This window comes from Triturus cristatus, chromosome 5_1 (genome assembly GCF_964204655.1).
Source record: "Triturus cristatus chromosome 5_1, aTriCri1.1, whole genome shotgun sequence".
In the NCBI taxonomy this organism is placed as follows: domain Eukaryota; kingdom Metazoa; phylum Chordata; class Amphibia; order Caudata; family Salamandridae; genus Triturus; species Triturus cristatus.
In genome coordinates this window covers 368,070,554-368,092,707 of record NC_140587.1, presented here as the reverse complement: position 1 = coordinate 368,092,707, position 22,154 = coordinate 368,070,554, and the positions used below count along the sequence as shown (strand labels likewise).

The following is a 22,154-nucleotide window of genomic DNA, read 5'->3' as shown; positions in this document are numbered from 1 at the left end:
AATCATACTTTAACACAAGATAGGCAAGTTAATAAATGCACTCCTAACTTTATTGTAATACATCTAAAACAAAGTTGAAAATTATATAAATGCTGTACTAATTAATTCATGTGTGTTAGTGGATGATGCTTGCAGATTTATTTTATATATTAGAATCTATTTATCTGAACACAGTAGGAAATATAGGGAGAATGCTTAAACCCTAACTGGGGTCCTCCTCTATCTATTTAATATCGGCAGACAGGTCTTTGCTGTAGAATTATATTAGAAATAAGGGCACCAGATGGGGAAGTGGAGTGGTGTGAGACCTCTCTGATGTTAGGCCTAGAACTATCCCTACTTTAACTTATTTATTTATGTTTTTCATCAATTGAGTCCTTACACGAAAGTGCCATTCCAACATAAAAATGATGGTACAAACCAAAGAAAAAATATCCTATTTAAATAAATAGGAACAGCAACTGAGGGCCATTATATTTCAAACAGAAGCAAAATTATCAGGAAAGATGTAAGTGAAGGTCATTGTTTGGAGGGGAAGGATGTGTGGAGTGAGTTGATTTCACTACTTGGTGGAGTAACATATTTAAAGTGGAACACAAATAAAGGAGAAAGATACTAAATAGGATGAGTCTGAGAGTTTTGTATGGCTTCCAGACTACCACTCCAAAATATTGTTTGACCATAATATCATGGTCAAACTATTGGCACTACAAAATAGTGATTGATTTTTTTGGTTAAAATGAAATAATATTTCACAATAAATTATTATTTGATGATTACTGATAATTATATTAGTTATTGTGTTATTAAGATGTTTAAATATTTCATACTTATGTTATAAATGAGATTTTTTTAAGCATTGTGGTTCTCTCAGCATTGGACGTTTGGTTGGGAAGTGTTGTATTTAATGTACGTATAGAATACTGTTAAAATATTACATATAATACAGTATATTTTGTTGATAATTAATGTAATCATTTATTAACAATTGAAACATAATGGTGTGGTTTAAATATGAAAAAATCCATCAATATTTGAAAATTGAAAATAAACCGGTTATGTATGTTTTGTGGAATTGGAAGGTTTCTTTTGTTGTTATGAATGTTTGCAATATTATTAGGCTATATTGATTTTTTTTGCATTTTATTTTTTATGTTCATAATTTTGTGAAATTAAAGAAATGAAACTATGCTATTTAAAAGATTTTTTTTAAGAAATAAAATAAAAATTTAATATTGTGTTTCCGAATCATTTCATTTTATTATGTAGTTAATATGACCCATTCAACGAATGATTCTTTCCCAAGTTCTAAGTTGGACTCAAGTTACATCTTTTAGTGATTTGTTTTAACGTGTGTGCTGCTAATTAGGGCAACTGCTTGCATGGGCTTACCGGGTTGGCTGGGTCTCGAGCTGCTCGCTCTTCCGGATTCCCCCGGTGACACCGAGTGAGAGGCGGCTGATTGGTGGAAGAGGGCAGCGGGAATGGTGCTCTGATTCAGCGTGTGAGCTGGCAGTACATTAAACCCAGTATGCCGCGGCCGCGCCACCGGCGCCGGTCTGTGCCCATCCGCGCTCGGACTGGGCTCAGGGCTAGTCCCCCTAGCTCTGGCACATCAGAGGTTTTAAGGTATTCTTCTGGCGAGCTTAGAAGTATGGTCCCAGAGGGTGGGATGGGCTGCTGTCCCAGGTTCCTACCCTGCATGAGTCCAAAAGATTTACTCGCCAATTGCAGGGTCTGTCAGTATCCCCTGCAGGATACTTTGACATGCCATGGCAGACCAGTGCTCAAAGAGAGTAAGGGCTCACAGAACCGAGTGACAGAAGCTCCACCATGGAGATGCTTACTGTTAAACGCCAGGTCACTGGTTAAGCATAGCCTGGAATGCAGTCTGTTCATGGAAGAGCATTTGATTAAAATGGCTTTTATTACAGAGGCATGGACAAACAGTGCCTCAGGCCCTGATATTGTGAAAGCTCTCCCAGTAAATTTTGTCTGTTACACGCTGGACCGACCCTCAGGAAGAAGGGGAGGGCTTGCTGTGATCTATCACAGCAGCTTGGAGCCTTCCTTCTCTACAGCTTCCAACCAAGCCTGTGAGGCTCTATCTATCAGTGTCTGCCTCTCCCCCATAACACTTTTAAAGCATTGTTGATCTATCGTCCTCCAGGGCCCAGAGGCGCGTTCCTGGGATCGCTCAGCACCTTGGTGGAGGATGGATTGTGTGCTAACTCCTTTACCATCATGGGAGATTTTAATTTCTATCTGGATGATATATTAGACTCAGATAACAAGCGACTTATGGACCTCATGGTGGGAAGAGGCCTGGATCAAAGGGTGGCTGGACCATCACACAGCTCGGGGCACACCCTGGATGGCATTTTTACAACTCTGGTCTGGACATTGTGGAAACTTTGCCACTCCCTTGGACAGATCATGCTGCTATAATTTTTACACTTTCACAAGGGCCCCAGATACAGGTTGACACCAAGCCAAGGGTTAAGATTGCCATCCGGGCATGGAAAAATATAGATGGGTCGGAGATGGGCAATTTTTTAAAGTCAAATACCCCCAGTATTCCAGCAGATGTAAATAAACAGCAGAGTTGTATTCAAAATGGATTGAGAGGGCCTGTGATATATTCACACCAGTTAAACTCTTTATGCCCAGGTGAGCTCAGCCCTCGGCCCCGTGGTTCTCCGAAACTCTGCAGACTTTTAAAACTGACTGTGAGAGGCTGGAAAGACTATGGCGGAACGAGTATAGTCCCATTAATAAAGAAAAGTACAAAGAGAGCCTCACTACCTATAAGAAATTAATAAGTGAGGCCAAAAGAGCCTACTTCACGGAGCAGATAAAGATGTCCAGTTCGTCCTCCAGAGAATTGTTTAAGACCATTACAAAGCTTACAATTCCCACTGAACCTATTACACCTACTAGTCCGACACTATGCGAAGCACTGGCCGCCTTTTCCCAGAGCAAAGTGGCAGGGATTTTCTCCTCCTTTTCCAAATCTTATGGAGAGGTAGGGGATGCTTCACTGAGCTTTGACGCTGGAATGGTGCGGTCTCCGGATAGATTAATAGGCTTTAGTCTGCTACAAACGGAGGAGGTCACTTGCCTTCTGCTGGCTGCTCGGTCGGGAGCACCAAGTGATCCTTGTCCAGTGGCGGTTCTTAAAAGCTGTCCTGAAGTCATTGCCACCACTCTTACCATATTGTTTAACTCCATTATCGAGTCAGGCAACTATCCTAGGAGGTGGAATGTTGCCTCTATCCTCCCATTAATAAAAAAATCCAGTCTAGATAAAAATGACCCCAATAGCTATGGACCAATTTCTCTGCTCCCGCTTCCAGCAAAATTACTGGAGAAGGCTATAAATAGGCAATTAAGTTCCTTCCTGGTGAGAACTAAGGCTCTTGATCCCACGTAGTTTGGGTTTCGTGCAGGATATAGCACGGAACTGGCCCTGATTATTGCCACGGAGGAGATTAGAGTGGCAGTGGATCAGGGGTGTGAGGCTATCCTGATTCTATTGGATCTGTCGGCGGCCTTTGATACTGTCCATCATGGGGTGTTGATGGACCGGTTGTCAAGGGCAGGGGTGAAAGGCACTGCCTTGAGCCTCCTGAAATCTTTTCTGGCCGACAAAATCCAGACAGTCGATCTGGGATCTGATAGGTCCAAACCCTTTGCCCTCCCTTGTGGGCTTCCTCGTGGCTCTTCCCTGAGCCCCACTCTTTTTAACATTTATGTTAGCCCGCTGGCAGTCTTGATCAGATCTTTTGGCCTGCAACTCACCTCGTACGCAGATGACACGCAAATCGTGTTATCTATACAGAGAGGGTCCCAAGTGGACATGGCTGCGAGGTGCCATGATTGTCTGAAAGACATTGCAAGCTGGATGGCCTCGAACTGCCTTAAACTAAATGCAGGGAAGACCGAGTTCATGATATTCGGGAACAATCCTAACATCTGGACTCCGGACATGTGGCCCGATGCTCTGGGGAAGTCACCAGTTCCTACGCCAAAAGCAAGGAATTTGGGCTTAATTATTGACCAGAAATTGGATTTTGGGGAACATATTAGTGGAGTGGTTTCATCTTGTTTCCATATTCTTAGGATATTGAGGAAAATAAAAATGTTTCTTCCTACGGATGGTTTCATGTTAGCAGAGGCGGAGCTTCCGGCCCGAAGGTGGGGATTCCGGCCAGTGGCGGAGATTTAGCCATGGCCAAAATCTCCGCCTCCGGGCCGGAAGCTCCGCCTCCGGCCCGGAAACCCCGCCTCTGGCCCGGAAACCCCGCCTCCGGGCCAGAAGCTCCGCCTCCGGGCCAGAAGCTCCGCCTCCGGGCCGGAACTTCCGGCCCGAGTGCGGACGTAAGTTTAGTAGTCGTAAATCCATTCTGTGAATAGCAAAAGTAGTAAGTTTATTCTGTGAATCAAAAAAGTAGTAAGTTCATTCTGTGAATACCAGAAGTAGTAAGTGCATTCTGTGAATACCAAAATGGTACTAAGTTTAGGATTTTGTCTTAAGTTTGTTCTGTGAATCGGCCCCGGAGTTATTTATCACCTAACTTAAATGGACCCTTTTGAAATAAACTTTCAAAAGATAGTCAAAATTTAATATACATTTTAAATGCATCCAACACATTTTTGAGTTTTCTATAAACCTTTTGCCAGGGAATGATCTGCCATGCGTATAATGTCAGTCTTACTTTCTGTGCCAAGTGAAATCAATCTCCAATAGAACAGATTTCCTCACAATCATTCTCACCATAATAGGTTCTTCAAAGATTTTCATTACCTTGTATACTGCTTGATATGTTTCTAATGTTTATGTTGTTTTGATTTAAGTTTCATTTTGGAAAAGGAAAGTACCAAAATCACTAATAAATACCTGATAGATGAAAATGTTCAGTTTTGGGGAAAAAAAGTGTAAATTGTTATGCTTCTCATTTACATTTTTGTGAACTGTGGTCCTAGAGTTTTTGGTTGTTCTTTAGTGGTGTTTCTTTTCTACAATGTTAGCTCTAAAGACTCAGAATGTAGATTGTTTTTACCTGAAGAAGTCAAATATCATTTCTTTGCACTATTTTTTCTAATCATTTTATACGTTGCAGATTCTACACCATGCCAGATTATTTCCTCAGCACCAGAGAGCTTGGAATGCATTGTTCAGTCAAGAAGAGAAACACACTTAGTCACCAACAATGGCAAAGATTTGTGTGAGTACTGCTTTCTAGTTTTCTAGTCCAAAAAACAAGAGGTTTCATTAATCAATTATTATTGTTTTGTAACAAAAAACATAATGTTTCATAAGTAGATTACTACATGTCAGTGCCTCACTACATCAGTTGAGAAATCTGATTAGCATGACATATTCTGGATGGATCATTACCCCCGTCTGATCCTGATTGTTTGAATAATGGCGAACCTTCACAATATTTAATTCATAATTTAATTAAAACCAAAGCTCTTTTTGCAGGGTTACCCAAATATTTTTTGGATGACTGTTATTGTTGTTTTTTATACATTGCACACTGGGGCACTAGTGTCCAGTCCCCAGTGTATGTGATATTTCCACTAAAGTCTGATTAAATTGGCTAATGTCCAACTTGCACATTTAGGTTCCCTGAAAGGCCGTAATATTTGAAGCAGGAAATAACCTTATTCCATAGAAGTTGGTTGCCATCTATGGACTGCAACACATGCTGTGCCATCCACTAGGCTGGCAAGGAAAATATGGCTTCAGGTCTATGTGTATAGCCTGACTGCTGCACCTTTTCAATCTGCAGACATAAATATCGCATTCTGAAAGCAGGGAACCCAAAACATTAAATACCTCATTCCTTGTAATGTTTTGCATCCCACAAGGAAGTCCACATGGTACGGTGACAGTAATGAAATCATGTACTTAATGCTAAAGATTAGGGCTGGCATGTTCTTATATTGACTAGCCCTTAAAAGATACTTTCACTGTATAAGGATGGGGCTTGTTCTATAAGAAAATTTAAAGTACAGTTAAAATACTATTCTGTGGATCTTTGCATTGGAACAAGTTACAAAGTTTATTCAACTACTCTTTTCAATATTTATTAAAATACAAATGAATGGTGCAGTCGGTCTTTTGATAAATGTACAAGAAAAATGACTTTTAGAAAGTATTTCATTCCCTGCCTGAAGCTCCATCAGTCATTAGCCGGCCTGCCACATGGCCTGCCAAAGAGGCCTTGGATGAGGTGTGAAAAGTGCTCTCAGGGCAGAGACCATGGCTCAGGCCTAACTCATGCAGATAGGTTAAATACCCTACCCTATTCTGCTATACTTTAATAGGGGCCATATTGCAGCAAGGAAACATTATAGCTTTATGAAAATCTCTGAAAAGATTCTGAATAAGGTGCACTTTAAGAAGCACCATTTGCCCACGTTATGGTCAGTGTTAACATTTCATAGTCTTTATAATGTAGAGAAAAATTGCCATTGCTGATATATATGACTTTTATTTATTGGCATTAATGAATGCAGACATGCACATATGGGCAGAGAATATCCGTGCATTGTCTCTTTGAGGTGTGCCTATTTCTATGCTTATTCCCTAAGTTTGCTGTAGAGCAAACAACAGTCTAAAAATACAAAATATGTCACAGACATATGAAGTAGAGAATGAGGAAGATTGCAGGTGCATCAGCGCTGTCAGAGAACAATTTACACCCATACCCAGTGAAAAGGGAGCATTTTCTAAAATGCAAGCATGGCAGAATCTGTACTTTTTTTACTCTCATTGTGCAGTGAAGTACAGCTAAAAAAAAAATTATGCAGTTTTCAAAAACTGGGCAGATTGCATGCCTGAACTTTGGAAAAGTGATCACTTTTGAACCACCCTGGGCTGCATATTTGTCCCAAATGGGGGCCATGCAGTCAATATTAAAGGTTTAACTGCCCATTCACATTTTTGTTGTTGTTGAGGGGAGACAACCAGAGCTGCTGAAACAGAAGCTGTTTGTGTTCCATTGCAATTGCATTTGTACAGCACTGTAAACCGCAAAAATAAGGTTGGTGCACAGATTGCATACTACTTTGTACATTGTGGACCATAAGTGAGAACTGAGTGGTATAAATATGTAGTGATTCTCTGTTCTAGTTGGATAGAAAAATTTGACTGCAGACACCACCTTCCCTAGTGATGTGGGCAATACTGTGGTTATCTCATTGTGAAATGCTGCTGGGCAGCCAAATTATGCTGTCCAGGGCCAGCATAAGTGTTGGTGGCACCCTGTGTCACAATCTTTGTTAGCGCCCCCTTCCTGAAACATTTGTCTCAGCTGATTCTCTCACTATAACCCTAAATGGTGCCCCTCAACTCTCCATAGCCCCTTACTCATATTTATTTTATTTTAATTCCTTTATACAACTACTTATCCCTACACACACATATTGTATAGGGACACTGTATCGCAAGATTACATCAATGTATAGAAAATGTTACGTAAGGCAATGAGGACTACTAAGAAGTTTAGGTGTTGCATGTCATCCATATGAGTAAGCATTTTAGGTTGAGTGTGCTTGGTCTAGAAAAACACAAAATCAGGATTTAAAACATAACACAGTGGTTTAGGTCGCCTATACCAACAAGAGTTTACTGCTACTGCACAAAAGAGCAATCTGAGAAAAAGAAAATATATTGCGGAAAAAATAAATAAGGTTCTAAACCTGTGTCTTCAATTAGGATATATTTATCATTTTCCATATTTACAACTTTTCAGAAATGTTAAGGCGAATGCTTAGCACTTCACCTTTCAAAGTTACAATGAGAGATCTCAGGTATGAGAACACCTGTTTAACCATATGGCAGTGCATCCTGACATACACTGCACAAAATTAATTTTTAAAATGTCAAAGCAAGAAGCTGGGATTGCTTGTGAAATGAAGTCACACATTGTAAGGCCACTATGGCCTTTAATTCTTCAGAGGTTGATAACACTATCTATTTACAATATTCGAAAACTGCAGAAAATGTGGTAGCAAGCAGTCCATAATCAAGTTATTACCAGCCATAGTACTGCCACATTAGCAGACACAACAAATGAAACAGCTTATCCAAGTAACCACCCCCAAGTCCCAGATCTCAGAAGAATTTCAGCAGGATTAGTCTTTCTGAGATTTACAAAACAACTCTCTTGACCTTTCCTGAGCAGAAGTTATGAAGGAGCCATTTTGAAACTGACAGACCCCTAATAAATGTACCTGTGAAATCGGGCTATAGAGTTGCAACATAAATGTTTGATATAATGTAGTTTACTTAGTGCCAGACATTCTAGACTCTCTGCATACACATGTTCCACTTTACATACGGGCTGCCTTAAAACCAGGCAGAACAACTTAGCATAGACCCATTATGGAATCCAGTGTGATGAAACCTCTATGAACAATCAATAAAATGTTTTTACCTTTATGCAGCTGTACCAAAAGAGACCATGCACAAGTACAACACATCCTTCTTGGCTTGTGTAGAAAAAAGGGCAGAGGGAATGAAATGTGTCTTTTTGAAAGCCATATAAAGCAGAATGATTTAGCACATAGTGGATAGTATGATATAAGAGAGGCCCACTCTTTGCAGACCCAAACAGCTGTACTGTCAAGCCAGACATAAAAAGCATTACTGGTTGACCTTCAAGTGATAAGATTAGAGTGTGGACTGAGATGGGCACTCGTTACCTTTGTTTCAACTGGCCACAAACCTGTTTGGCAGTGTAAGGTTTGTCAAATTGTCCCTAGAACAGACTGAAATCTATAATATATTGAAGCAATGTCAATAGTCTCTCCTGTCAAACTCTGGGTGAGTTGCAAATCTATATACAAGAAGAACACTGTTATGACAGCAGGGCGAATTTTTGTACTATAGATTGGCTGCAATGCTTCACTAATACCACAGCCAATCAGCACTTAGCACCCAAAATTCAATGTGCTTTGCTCTCATTGATTTAGCTACAAGCCTGATGATTTGGAGTTGAGCTTCAATGGTACATCCCACCATTTCTGGATGAATGCTAAATCAATTGAGGACTCTGTGCTTAAGTTTCTTCAATTATAATATTCATGTGGTTGAGGCAGTAAGGAAATTCCTCTAGTGGATTCTCATCCAAATTTGGAACTTCTTCCAGAAGGAAGAGGATATTCCATAATGGCCTAAATTAATTACCATCATTTACAATTCCAGATAAATTTGCAACAAGTAATTCTATGTATGGGAAACCCATGAATTAACGGTTATGTTCAGTTCAGTATGTTGTCAGGTGCCCTGTCATTTATCACAGTCAACTTAAGTATGGGCAGTCTCAGCAGAAGGACAAGGATTGAATGTTCATGGACACTTGTAGTGATATATTGCTCTTAACAAACCGGGCACAAGTAAGGGATCAGTAGTTATATGGTGTAAACATGCTAGTATGTGGATAACCCCCCTTTGTTTAACTACACTTTTACCACTATGCAGCAAATGCAAGTGGAATGGGATGGTCTTGTTGGATCTGCTTTGATTCATATTTCCCAAGAAAAGCAAAATGTACTCTCTTTGGACAAGAACAGGCTAGTTCTTAATATGTGCTGGTTATTTCAGGGGCTGGGTACCCACCTATTTTTCATCAATCTTTGGCCCAGAGGAAGAGAGAAAGGAGAGCATAAAAGGGAGAAAGAATTAGGAAAGCAAAGATTAAAAATCAACAAATGGAGAAAGCAGAAACAAACAAACGTTGGCAATGCCAGTAGGTCTGGTGTTGAGCACTAGCATTTTGGTTCTATCAATACCGTTTTTTGTGTCATGTTTTATTTTAAACAGTATTGTTGAGGAAGCTGCTGTGCCCTCGTCAATCTCAAAACATTGGCTAAAAGCAAATAAATTTGCCCATGTGGCCCCTGGCACTTAGGGAAACCACTTTGTATGTGGATGTGATCCTTGTGACAAGGCAGAATGCTGTCACTCACAATAAACTTAGCCAATGACCGAAGAAGGCTGACTCATTGGCCCATGTGAATTCTGTAGTAGGCAGCAGAAAAATATGAATGGCGCAATAACAGACAAATGGATAAGGAGGATTATATATTACACATATAATTTTAACAAAAATCAAAAGGTCTTGGCAAACACCAGACCTAAAAAGCATTGGCAAAGCCAATAGGTCTGGTGTTTACCGCAAAGCTTTTAACTTTGGCAATTCTAAATTGTTCTGTAATGGTTTTTTCAAAAAGTTATTGTTGAAGAAGCTGCTGGGTCTTCATTAATTTAAAGAAAACTGGATAAACACAGATATATGTTTCTGCCTTCAAAAAGCACACATTACCATAGTAGTCATTGGCACTAAAGGAAACTATGTTGTGTAAGTAGTGTAAAAAAGGATAGTATGTCCTCTGGTACTGAATGCTTACCATGCACAGAAACAGCATTTTTAAAACTTTTCAGTGTAGAGCAACAGATGGATATTCTCTTGTCTTGGTAAATTTGTGGTATACTGTTATTTAAGTTGTATTCAACATTATTATTATGATTGATTTACTATTTATAATTAAACTTTATTAGTTATATCAGATCGCATTCCTGCCTCAGTCTGGCTCAAGACTTCTCTCGGGTTTGATATGTGCGTATGCAATGGTGGCAGGATTCCTCAATGGGACGGTTTACGAGCAGAGTGAGCAGAAGATGTGATGACTGGTACAGGGCTTCTTATTACCAAATGAACTATGGATATCTACATGATATTGTTGTCACCTTTGTTGGACCTCACATAAATATTGGTAATGTGTTGTCTGGAGGCGAACTGATCTGTTTATTGAAGCTCCGACCAAGCTCTAGACGATGGGTACACAAGTTAATAGAAACCTACTGTGAACATCTGCTTTGAGTCTGGTCTTGCACTCAAAGTCTGCGATATAGTGGAATCGAGGAGGCCAGAATTAAAAGAGAGATACATGGCTGTCTTCCACAATAACAGGTGTTGTGTGAACCTATGCAACAACATTTGCTTCAGAGGAAATGTAGCGGCATCCTGTGACTTTGGTGGCAGCATAGACACATATCGTTGTGATCAGTTAGTTTTAGAATGTCTCAACAAGAAAATACAAGAAAGATTCTTATGTACATGCAACCCATGTTTGCCTGAATTAATTGGAACTGCAAGGAAGTTTGAAGGTCAATCTTATCTTCAAAAATATTGCCCAGTAAAATGTAGGTACTGTACGTGTAGATGCAAAAAGGGAAAAGAGTGTGGAGGTTGATATTCTTGATATTCTTAAAACACGTTACTGTTATCATTATGGGTCACAAACACATTTCGGAAATTCCATTAAATGTCCAGCTGTTAAACGCAAATGTTTAAAATGTGATAAGGTTGATCACTTTTCAAAAGTCTGTAGATCTAAAGAAGGTAGGGGCTATACAAATTGCCAAAAAAAACATATTGGGTAAATATGAGGATAGGTTTAAAAATGTTTTTTTTACTATTACATCTAATGAAAGTTACAAAAGGAAGGAACCATTTTGTGTTATAGGCATTGGCCCAATGCAAGTACGGATAATGGCAGATTTGGGCTCATCTATTACTATTTTAGATCAAACTACTTTTGTGGAGAAATGGAAAGATGAGCAGTTACAAAACTGTTTAGCTTAGCTAACTATAACTGGTGAATTTTACTGGATTTGTGCACGTGAAACGTGAGACTAACTATAACATCCCTGTAACCTTTGTTTTTTTCGGTGAATATATATCTATATTGAAGGCTACGGCTGAAATGCGTTGGTCTCATGTCCGCACCTGATGGTAAAAATGAAATGGCTGTGCTGCTGTTTCCTCGTGTGGAGTTTGAGTTGATTGGGGCTGTTTTTTTTTTTTTTTTAAAGAATTTTTATTGTTTTCACAACAAATACAACTAAAGGACATAGAATCAGACCGTATATATAGTACATTAGACAAATCACCATGCACAGTCCTAATTATTTCACATAGGCCCAGGTCGGAGACCTGGAAATCACCAGTGTCGCCCACCCTCCCCTCCACCCCCTCAGCCTCCCTAGCCATCCGAGTCAGAGGATTCCTCATCAGAAAGAGGTGGTGGATCACATATGTTACCCCTATACTTGTTCCATGCTCCCCACACTCTGACCCACTTTCGAGGACAACCCCGCCTGACAAAGACGGAGCGCTCAGCAAACATAGCCCTATCCATCTCCCTCTTCCACGTTGATATCAATGGCGTCTCCACCGCCCCCCAGTGTTGGGCTATGTTCCGTTTGGCCGTCATGTTCCCAAGCGTCACCCAGCCCTGCGCCTGACGATTGAGATCCGTGGGCTCCCACACATTCAAGAGACAACGCCTGGGCTCAGGCAGCAGCGACACCCCGCACACCTGTGACATCGTCCGCAGCACTCGCTTCCAGAATTGCTGGAGAACAGGACAGTCCCAGATCAGGTGGTAGAAGGTTCCCTCCTCCCCGCAACCCCGCAGGCAGAAGGGATGCGGCGCTCTACCCAGTTTATGTAACAAGCTCCTGGTGAAGTATGAGCGATGTAAAATACGAAGCTGCACCAGCCGCAGCCTCGAGGGTATACCCGCCTCACGTGGCGAGGCCAGCGCCTCCCGCCAGTCCGGGTCATCAAAATCGCCGACCTCGCCGGCCCACCTCTCCCGCAACCGCCCCATAGGGTCTGGTAAATTGTTGATCAATTTACGGTACGTGAGGGACGTGGCCCTCTTAGGCATGTATTCGGTCATCAACCTGTCCTCCAGTGGGGATGCCTCCGGAACCTGCACACCTGGGGTTAACTGTGTCGTCAGGGCATGTTTCATCTGTAGGTAGCGGAACCATTCTGAGGGAGCCAGCTCATATTGTTGTTGTAAGCGAGCGAATTGGACCACCTCCCCTTTGTGCACCACGTCGCCTATCACCGAGATCCCGATGGCGTCCCAAGCGTCAAAGCCCTTGCTGTCCCTCAGACGTCCCAGTCGTTTTGTATCCCAGAGAGGCGTAAGCTGCATCAGGACCCCCCGCCAACCCAGCCTGGCCTGCGCCGCATGCCAGATAGACACAGTCTGTCGCAGAGGGCCGATCAGCTGTGAGGCCAACCGGGCGTCATAGAGTGGAGTTAGCAGACCCCTTTCACCCAGTATATCCCTATCTGCCTTAAACGCGGGGTCTGACTGAGGTGCATGGAGCCACTGGTTGATCACCTTAAGCTGCGCCGCCCAATAATAGAGCTGGATATCTGGGAGCGCAATGCCCCCGTCGTACCAACCACGGACTAGTTTTGCTTGTGCAATGCGCGCTGGTTTGTTGCCCCAGAGGAGGTTGGAGACCTGCGCTGCTACCGCGCGGAAGTAGGTCGGCGGCACCGGGTATGGAATATTTTCCAGCACATAAAGAAACCGCGGTAGGGCCATCATTTTATAGAGCGCCGCTCTCCCCACCAGGGTCAAGGGCAACGTTCCCCAGTGCCGCACATCCTGCTTGAGGCGGTCCAATTGAGGGCTTAAGTTGAGCCTGTAAAATTCCTGTTGCTCCCGTGTAATGTGCACCCCCAGGTATTTGAACGACTCCTCCGCCACCTGTATCTGGCAGCCCTCCGACAGCCGAGGGGGGGGGCCCCGCAGCACCAGGAGGACCGACTTCGACCAGTTTATCGTGTAACCGGATGCCCAGCCGAACACCTCGCAGATGTTAAGCAACGTTAGGATAGAGCGCCTAGGGGAAGATAAGTAGAGCAGTATGTCATCCGCGTAGAGGGAGACGCGGTCTTCCCAGCTCGGCGACCAGCGGAGGCCCCGCATCATAGGCTCCCACCGTATCCAAGTCACGAGAGGCTCGAGCACGAGGGCGAAAAGCAGCGGCGAGAGCGGGCAGCCCTGACGCATACCCCGCCCCAGGGGGAAATCCTCCGACATATGCCCGTTGGCCGCGACATGGGCCAGCGGCTTGGTGTAGAGGAGTCGGATCCAGGCACAAAATTTCGGCCCGAACCCCAGATGTGACAATACCGCGAAGAGAAAGGGCCACTCCCCCATATCGAATGCCATGCGGGCATCGAGGGATAGAATGACAGCTGGTTCTTGCAGTCGGTCCACTCGGGCCAGCACACCGTATAAGCGTCTTAGATTGTGTGAGGTACTTCTCCCAGGCATAAAGCCCGCCTGGTCCGGGTGCACTATGTCAGTCAAATGAGGCGTGAGTCGGAGGGCCAATAGTTTCGCAAGGATCTTGGCCTCTGCATTGAGCAGCGATATGGGACGATAGGAGGCACATTGATCCGCCGGCTTACCCGGCTTCGGTATTACCACGATAGTGGCCGTTCGCTGGTCTGCGGGGAGCTCCCCCGCCTCCAGGCCGTGTTTGTACATGTTCAACAAGTGTGGGGCCAACATCTCGGGCAGCCGTTGATACAGCTCAACCGGGATGCCGTTGGGACCCAGTGCCTTACCGGGTTGCAACGCGGCAATGGCCATCTGCAGCTCCTCGACCGTGAGGTCGGCCTCTAAGGACACTCTAGCCTCAGGGGAGAGCGTGGGCATCCGTAGGTCCCTGATATACGTCAGTGCCACCTCCACCGACATGGAGGAATTGGAGGAATATACGTCACGAAAATGCCCTGCTAGGGTGCGCACTATTTCTCGCGGGTCTGACGTTTTCGACCCCTCGGCCGTGACAAGCTGCGCGATCCATCGGGCTCCGCTGTCGTGCCTGTCCAACCACGCCAGTAGTCTACCGGTTTTATCGCCTACATCGTAAACTGTGTGCCGTGAGGCCTCAAGTCGTTGTCTGACACGGTCTGTCAGGTGCTCCCTGTGCTTCACCTGGGCCATTCGCAGGTCATGCGAGGTTTCGCGGGAGGGGGTTTCGGCCTGGCGAGCTTCCGCAGCCCGGAGCGCAAGCTCCAGCGACTGCAGCTCTGATGTCTGCATGCGCTTATAGCCTGTGATGGCAGCCATTGCCTGGCCCCGCAGCACCGTTTTGTACGCCTCCCAAAGAATCGTGGGGGAGTCGACCGAAGCGGCGTTTTCGTGAAAGTAGAGTTTAGACGCCCGTGCGATGGTTTTACCAATCTTCTGGAGTCGCAGGTAGCTGGGGCGTATCGGGTATACGCGGCAGCGCATCAGGTGAGAACTATTGTAGTGCAAGAGGATCGGGGAGTGATCAGAGATGCCCCTGGGTCTAATGTCAATACTGGCAATGTTGTGAAGGCAACCGGGGGAGCCCAGAAAGTGATCAATACGGGTGAGACTGTCGTGCACCCCGGAGTGGAACGTGTAAGAGCGCGTCTCTGGGTGGTACCATCGCCAAAGATCTGTGAACCCTAGCGCCGCCGTGAAGCCCGCAAGTCGCGTCGCGCCCCCGCCTCGCGCTCGAGGCGGAGACCGGTCAACGTGATCATTCATCACTGCATTAAAGTCACCCCCAAGTAATACCTCCCCCTCTGGTAGGGTGAGGAGAAATTCACTCAGCGCCGGGAGCGCCGCGGCATGTAACCCGGGAGGAATATAGACCGACACTACGTTGTAGAGATGTCCTTCCCATTGTATGTGAGCAGCGGCGAAACGCCCGGCCCCGTCCGTATGCGCACCAAGCACGATTAAGCGGGACTGTTTGCGCAGCAAGATGCCAACCCCCCGGGACCCAGAGGTGAACTCAGAGTGCACCACCATCTTATATCCCCATCTGTCCAGCGCTTTAGTAGCAGTGCCTGTGAGATGGGTCTCCTGAAGTAAGACCAGTGCCGGGGCACATCGTTTGATACTATGCAGGACCAGGCCTCGCTTGATTTTATCTCCTAAACCCCGAACATTCCAGGTAAGTAAAGAGAGGGGCTGCACCGGGGTCATGTCAGTGTCAGGGGCTACCTCACTAAACAAGTCCGACTTCACGGCGGGCGGGTGAAGCGACAAAGCAGGAGTCGAATATTGCAGAAGGCGACCCGGGTCGTGTGTTGAACATGTGCGTGGTGTAAGTCTGAGGGCCGTGTCCTATATAACCAAAACAAAAGAACAAAACCAAAGAACGTACCCCAACCCCCCGCCCCCCTCCCTGCCTCCCTGCCACACGGACTCAGAACTGCCCGCCACCCCAACTCAGCAGAGTGCTCGATCCCATTAACCCCAAACAGTACTTGCGCTTTAAGGAGCGTGGAGTCCGAGGGAGACCAGGACGTCCCCTATCCCCAGGTCCCATCGTTCATGTCCCAAAACAGCTGGTGTGTGGACCATACAGCAGCAGCGGTCCCCGGAGGATAGCCCCGAACTATATTTCGGGAATGATATAAGCCATCACGTCACCCGGTGGGCTCCTCCTCGACCTCTTCAAGGCGCCGATCATGTCCAGTAGGATCGTCCGCACTCCCGGGACGCCTTGTCCCCCAGTTAGAGCGCCGTGTGCCACCAGCCTGGCGCCATCCCTCCAACCAGTCATGAGCCTCCTCTGGTGTGTCAAAGAAGAAAGTCTTGCCCTCCGCCGCCACACGAAGACGCGCCGGGAAGAGCATTGCATATGGAAGTTCTCGGGCCCTTAGTTTCTTCTTGACCTCCACGAAACTCCGCCGCTGCGCCGCCACCGCAGCCGTATAGTCAGGGAAGAAGGACACCGTGGAGTTCTGAAGTTTGATAGGTGGTGCCACCCGCGCCGCCTGCAGAATGGCGTCCCTGTCTCGGAAATTAAACAGGCGGGCCAGGACGGGCCTCGGAGGCGCTCCCACCTTCGGACGCCCTCCCGGTACCCTATGTGCTCGCTCCACCGAGAAGAATGTTGAGAGGCCCCGGGGCTGCAACTTGGATTTAATCAGCTCCTCGACATATAGGTCCATGGCTGGGTGCCCCTCACTTTCGGGAATCCCGATAATGCGCACATTATTGCAGCGAGAACGCCCTTCCTGGTCATCCAGCCGGGCCGCAATACGTTTGTTCTCTGACTCCAACTGCGACACCCTCTGCAGAAGGCCTCTCGAGTCTTTCGCCAGAGTCTCTGTTACCTGCTCCACCTCCGCAACCCTGGCGGACATTTTCTGGAAGTCCGCGCGGAGCAGGGACACGTCCGTAGAAATCGTCCCCACCGTTGATTGTACCTGTGTTAAGGTCGCCATAATGTCCTCCAGTGTCACCTTCGGTGCGTCGGTGGTTGCCGACATCTTCTCCGCACGGCCGCCGTGGTCCGACACCGCGGGGTCTTTGGTATAGGCGAATTTATCAAGCTTGCCTTGGTGGTGCCCCTTGGTTCCTTTCCCGCTCATGGCGCAGATAGGCGATGCCTCTCAAAGGACACTCCTGCAGACCAGCGGGGAGTCGATACACCAGGGCTCTCCAGGCAGGACACGAACCCCTCAGGCAGCCTAGGGAGCGTGCTTCATATCAGGTCGTCCCCCCGGGGGGTGTTGCGGATCAGCAGGGCCGGCTGCACGCCTCAGCGGGGCCCGGCACAGGGCAGGGTCACAGTCCACGGTGCGCCCCACTGGTCCCCACCAGCAGCGCAGGCCCGAGGAAGCCCCCTCGGTGTCAGGCAGCAGCCCTCAGAAGTGCGGGCTAGACCCCCCGGAGAAGTAGCGGAGTTCGCGCCGCAGCCCTGGCGCCTCGTGCAGGTTCCTCGTTGCGGGACGATCGAGGTCAACAGACCCGATTATGCCTCCCTCACTAGAGCAGTCGCCTCATCTCTGCCCCGGCTTCTTCCGGCAGCGCCGCCGTCAGTGGTTGCTGGCAGGTGCCCAGCCTCCGTCTCCACCTCAGGGCCAGGCCGGTCCGGTCGCGCCTCGCACGGGGTCACTCCGCCACTCGAGGCCCCGGTCGCGCTCGCCGAGTCGGGCCGCAAAGTTCCGGATCCTGCCGATTCCGACCCAGGCGTCCGCGGGACCCAGGAGTTGGATCCGGTAGCGCCGCTGTGTGTCCGCCGTACGTTTCTGGACCTGTGGGAGCGGATCAATGCTCGGATGAATGACGGATGAACGGGGAGTCGATCTCTTCCCCGGAGCCCAACTAGGCTGCGGCCATCTCGCTTGGCTGCAAGCCACGCCCCTCGATTGGGGCTGTTTTTGGAAACAATTTTGTATATATATATAGATATATATTGAACAACAAAGGATGCAGCACTCTGAGCAGGCTTTATACTTTATTTATTCCTCGTATCATAATCCGAAAACGCGTTTCAGCCTTCCACGGTTTTTCTCAAGGTCAGTGAGTCTTTCTTTACTTACACTTTTTATAGCCCACCTCAGCCTTAAAGTGGCATTGTGGGAGATGTAGTGTTTTGAAAGCAATTTGGAAAACTTTATACATATATTTACAAGAAAGACATTGCGCGTCATGTCAGCTGGTTACAATTGTCATTAGTTTTTCGTAATCTTAGTTATTACACTATTTGCCTTTTTCAATGTTATGCACATTGCGATTGTTCTTCAATATGGACAGACATTTGTCTGTTGAAGTACCCTTATTACTTACAGATGCATTCTGAATTTCATCATACATTCAAAATTATGAAAGACATTATAAATGCTAAAGTGCTTTCTGTAATATGAGCAGTGTACCTATTATGCTTTTGTAATTTATGTGGTATAGTACCCATTTTTTCTGAGATGCATCTTAAAATCATTATGTCCTCTCGTTAGAGTCTTGTCCAGGTTCAGTAGCCGCATCTCCTCAAAAAAAGTTGTCTTAGATGTTCCACTTGCGTCCCTTGGTGTCTCGCCTTCGCTGATGTCCGATTCACTTGTGCTTACTATTGTTGGCTTGGAATACTGCTTGGACAGTTCTTTTTTAAAGTGTCAAACGTCTTGCAAATGGTAAAATTCTGCCTTGTAGATAGTCTTGCTCACCTTGTTTGAACTTTCTTTGTTTTCGCTCTTGAATTTCGATTTCATATTTTTCAAGTCTGGTATCCATTTCTTTTCTTAGATTTGAAACTTCTTCTTGATTTGTCTCATTCTTTAAGATTTCTTCAATTTCTTCAAGTTTTACTGTAACTTCAATCACATCCATTCGGGCATGCTTTATTAATATTCGCATCATATTGAGAGAGCATTGCAAATTATTTTCTAACCATTCTTCCAGCAGTTCTACTTTGGTATCTGAATGTGTGGGCATAGTGAAAATCCGTATCCCCCTAGGAACACTATGCTATAATTTCCCAGCTCTTATTCACCTCCTTTTTGTACAATCTTTCTATTTGGTTAACTTGCTGTTTAAGGGACATGTTAGTTATGCTCTGTGCATTTTCTGTACTTGTCCCTGCATTCTCACTTCTGTCTCCAGGTTTAAACATTGAGGCAGCCTTGGGCGCTCATTTAGCTGCTCGAGCTTCCATAGTGTTTAGGTTGCTTTCTACTGACCGCGCTTAACTATGAGAGTGTTTTTGGATACTTTGTTACAATTTTCTCACGGCTCGGTCAATTCAAGTTTCCCTGCTTGAGCCGACTGCGTTTTGTCACCAGCCGTGTTGTTTAAATGCCTGGTTTCACTCCACAAACACACTTGGCCACTTCGGATCCCTACTAATTGATTTAGCACACTGCCACTCACCTCACCGGGAACTACTGCTTTGACGGCGTCCTCCGACTCCGTCCCATGGCACTCAACCAGGAAGCGATTCTCGTGTTTCTTGCTTCAATTACAGTGCAGTGACCCGGGCGCTTTCAAACAAAATTCAATATCCACAAAGTGATCCTTGCATAAGGACCGGATCCTGGCCCTAATTCAATTTTGAACAACAAAGGAGGTGACACTCTGAGCAGGCTTTTTACTTGATATATTCCTCGTGTCACTCTCCACCAACGTGTTTCAGCCTTCCACGCTTTTCTCACGATCAGTGAGTCTTTCTTTGCTTACACTTTTTACAGCCCCCCTCAGCCTTAAAGTGGCATTGTGGAAGATGTAGTGTTTTGAAAGCAATTTGGAAAACTTTATACATATATTTGCAAGAAAGACATTGCGTGTCATGTCAGCTGGTTACAATTGTCATTAGTTTTTCGTAATCTTAGGTATTACACTATTTGCCTTTTTCAATGTTATGCACATTGTGATTGTCCTTCAATATGGACAAAAATTTGTCTGGTATAGTACCTTTATTACTTATAGATACATTCCGAATTTCGGTATACATTCAAAATTATGAAAGACATTGTAAATGCTTAAGTGGTTTCTGTAATATGAGCAGTGCACCTATTATGCTTTTGTAATTTATGTGGAATGGTACCCATTTTTTCTGAGATGCATCTTAAAATCATTATGTCCATATTTGAAAATTCATTAAACTCAGCAGTTCACTCAAGACGTCATTGTAGCTTCTTTATTTAAATGTTCAAATACCTCCAGTTGCCAACGTTAACAAAGGGCTACATATTACATTAAACCAAAAAGCTGTTGGCAATATTTGCCAGGTCGCAATGCAGAAAGAAGCAAGAGAAGTGCAGGAAGAGGCAAGAAAAGTGCAGAAAGAACCAAGAGAGGTAGAAAAAGAGGAAGAAAGGTGCAGGCAGAAGCAAAAGTGATGAAAGAGGCAAGAGAGGTGCAGAAAGAAGCAAGAGAAGTGTGGAAAGAAGCAAGAGAGGCACCGAAAAAATAAAGAGAATTGAACGGCGCAGAAAGAGGCAAGTAAGGTGCAGAAAGAGGCAAGAGAGGTGCAGAAAGAGGCAAGAGAGGTGCAGAAAGAGGCAAGAGAGGTGTAGAAAGAGGCAGGAGTGGTGCAGAAAGAGGCAAGAGAGGTGCAGAAAGAGGCAAGGGAGATGCAGAAAGAGGCAAGAGAGGTGCAGAAAGAATAGATTAAGGTACAGAAAGAGGCAAGAGAGGTCTAGAAAGAGGCAAGAGTGGTGCAGAAAAATGCAAGAGAAGTGCTGAAAGAAGAGAGTGAGCTGCAGGAAGAGGCAAGAGAGGTGCAAAAAGAGGCAAGAAATGTGAAGGAAGAGGCAAGAGAGGTACAGAAAGAGGAAGCAAGGTACAGGAAGAGGCAAGCGAGGTGCAGAAAGAGGCAAGAGAGGTGCAGAAAGATGCAAGAGAGGTACAGAAAGAGGATATAAGGTGCAGAAAGAGGCACACGAGGTGCAGAAACAGGAAAAAAGGCACAGAAAGAAGCAAGAGAAGTGCAGAAAGAAGCAAGAGAGGTGCAGAAAGAGGCAAGAGAGGTACAGAAAGAGACAACTGAGGTGCAGAAAGAGGCAGGAGAAGTGCATAAAGAGGCAGGAGAGGTGCAGAAAGAGGCAAGAGAAGTTCAGAAAGAGGCAAGAGAGGTGCAGAATGAGGCAAGAGAGGTACTGAAAGAGGTAAGAGAAGTAGAGAAAGATGCAAGTAAGGAGCAGAAAGACACAATAGAGGTGCAGAAACAAGCACGAGTGGTGCTGAAAGAAGAGAGTGAGCTGCAGAAAGAGGCAAGACAGGTGCAAAAAAGAGGCAAGAAAGGTGTAGGAAGAGGCAAGAGATGTGCAGAAAGAGGCAAGACGAGTGCAGAAAGAAGCACGAGAGGTGTGGAAAGATGCAAAATCAGTGCAAAAAGAGGCAAGTGAGGTGTATAAAGAGGCAAAAGTGGTGCAGAAAGAGGCAAGAGCGGTGCAGAAAGAGGCAAGAGAGATGCAGAAAGAGACAAGAAAAGTGCAGAAAGAGGCAAGAGAGGTGCAAAAAAAGAGGCAAGGAACGTGTAGGAAGAGGCAAGAGAGGTGCAGAAAGAGGCAAGAGAAGTGCAGAACGAAGCAAGAGAGGTGCAGAAAGATACAAGAGAGGTGCAGAAAGAGACACATGAGATGCGGCAAGAGAAGTTCAGGAAGAGGCAAGAGAGGTGCAGAAAGAGGCAAAAGAGGTACCGAAAGAGATAAGAGAAGTAGAGAAAGATGCAAGTAAGGAGCAGAAGGAGGCAATAGAGGTACAGAAACAAGCAAGAGTGATGCTGAAAGAAGAGAGTGTGCTGCAAAAAGAGGCAAGAGAGGTGCAAAAAAGAGGCAAGAAAGGTGTAGGAAGAGGCAAGAGAGGTGCAGAAAGAGGCAAGAGAATTGCAGAAAGAAGCAAGAGAGGTGCAGAAAGATGCATGAGACGTGCAGAAAGAGGCAAGAGGGGTATAGAAAGAGGCAAGAGTGGTGAAGAAAGAGGCAAGTGCGGTGCAGAAAGAGGCAAGTGAGATGCAGAGAGACAAGAAAAGTGCAGAAAGAAGA

The 22,154-nt window shown here is 45.5% G+C and overlaps 1 protein-coding gene across 1 annotated transcript in view; it reads left to right on the top strand.

The window, feature by feature from the left end:
* Window positions 1–22,154, top strand: part of LOC146830898 (fibrocystin-L-like) — a 1,500,901-nt gene that overhangs the window by 717,972 nt on the left and 760,775 nt on the right. Inside the window, exon 36 of the mRNA XM_085605087.1 lies at window positions 5,124–5,228. Coding sequence (XP_085461213.1) covers window positions 5,124–5,228 — 105 coding nt within the window. The remainder of the gene's footprint in view (window positions 1–5,123; window positions 5,229–22,154) is intronic.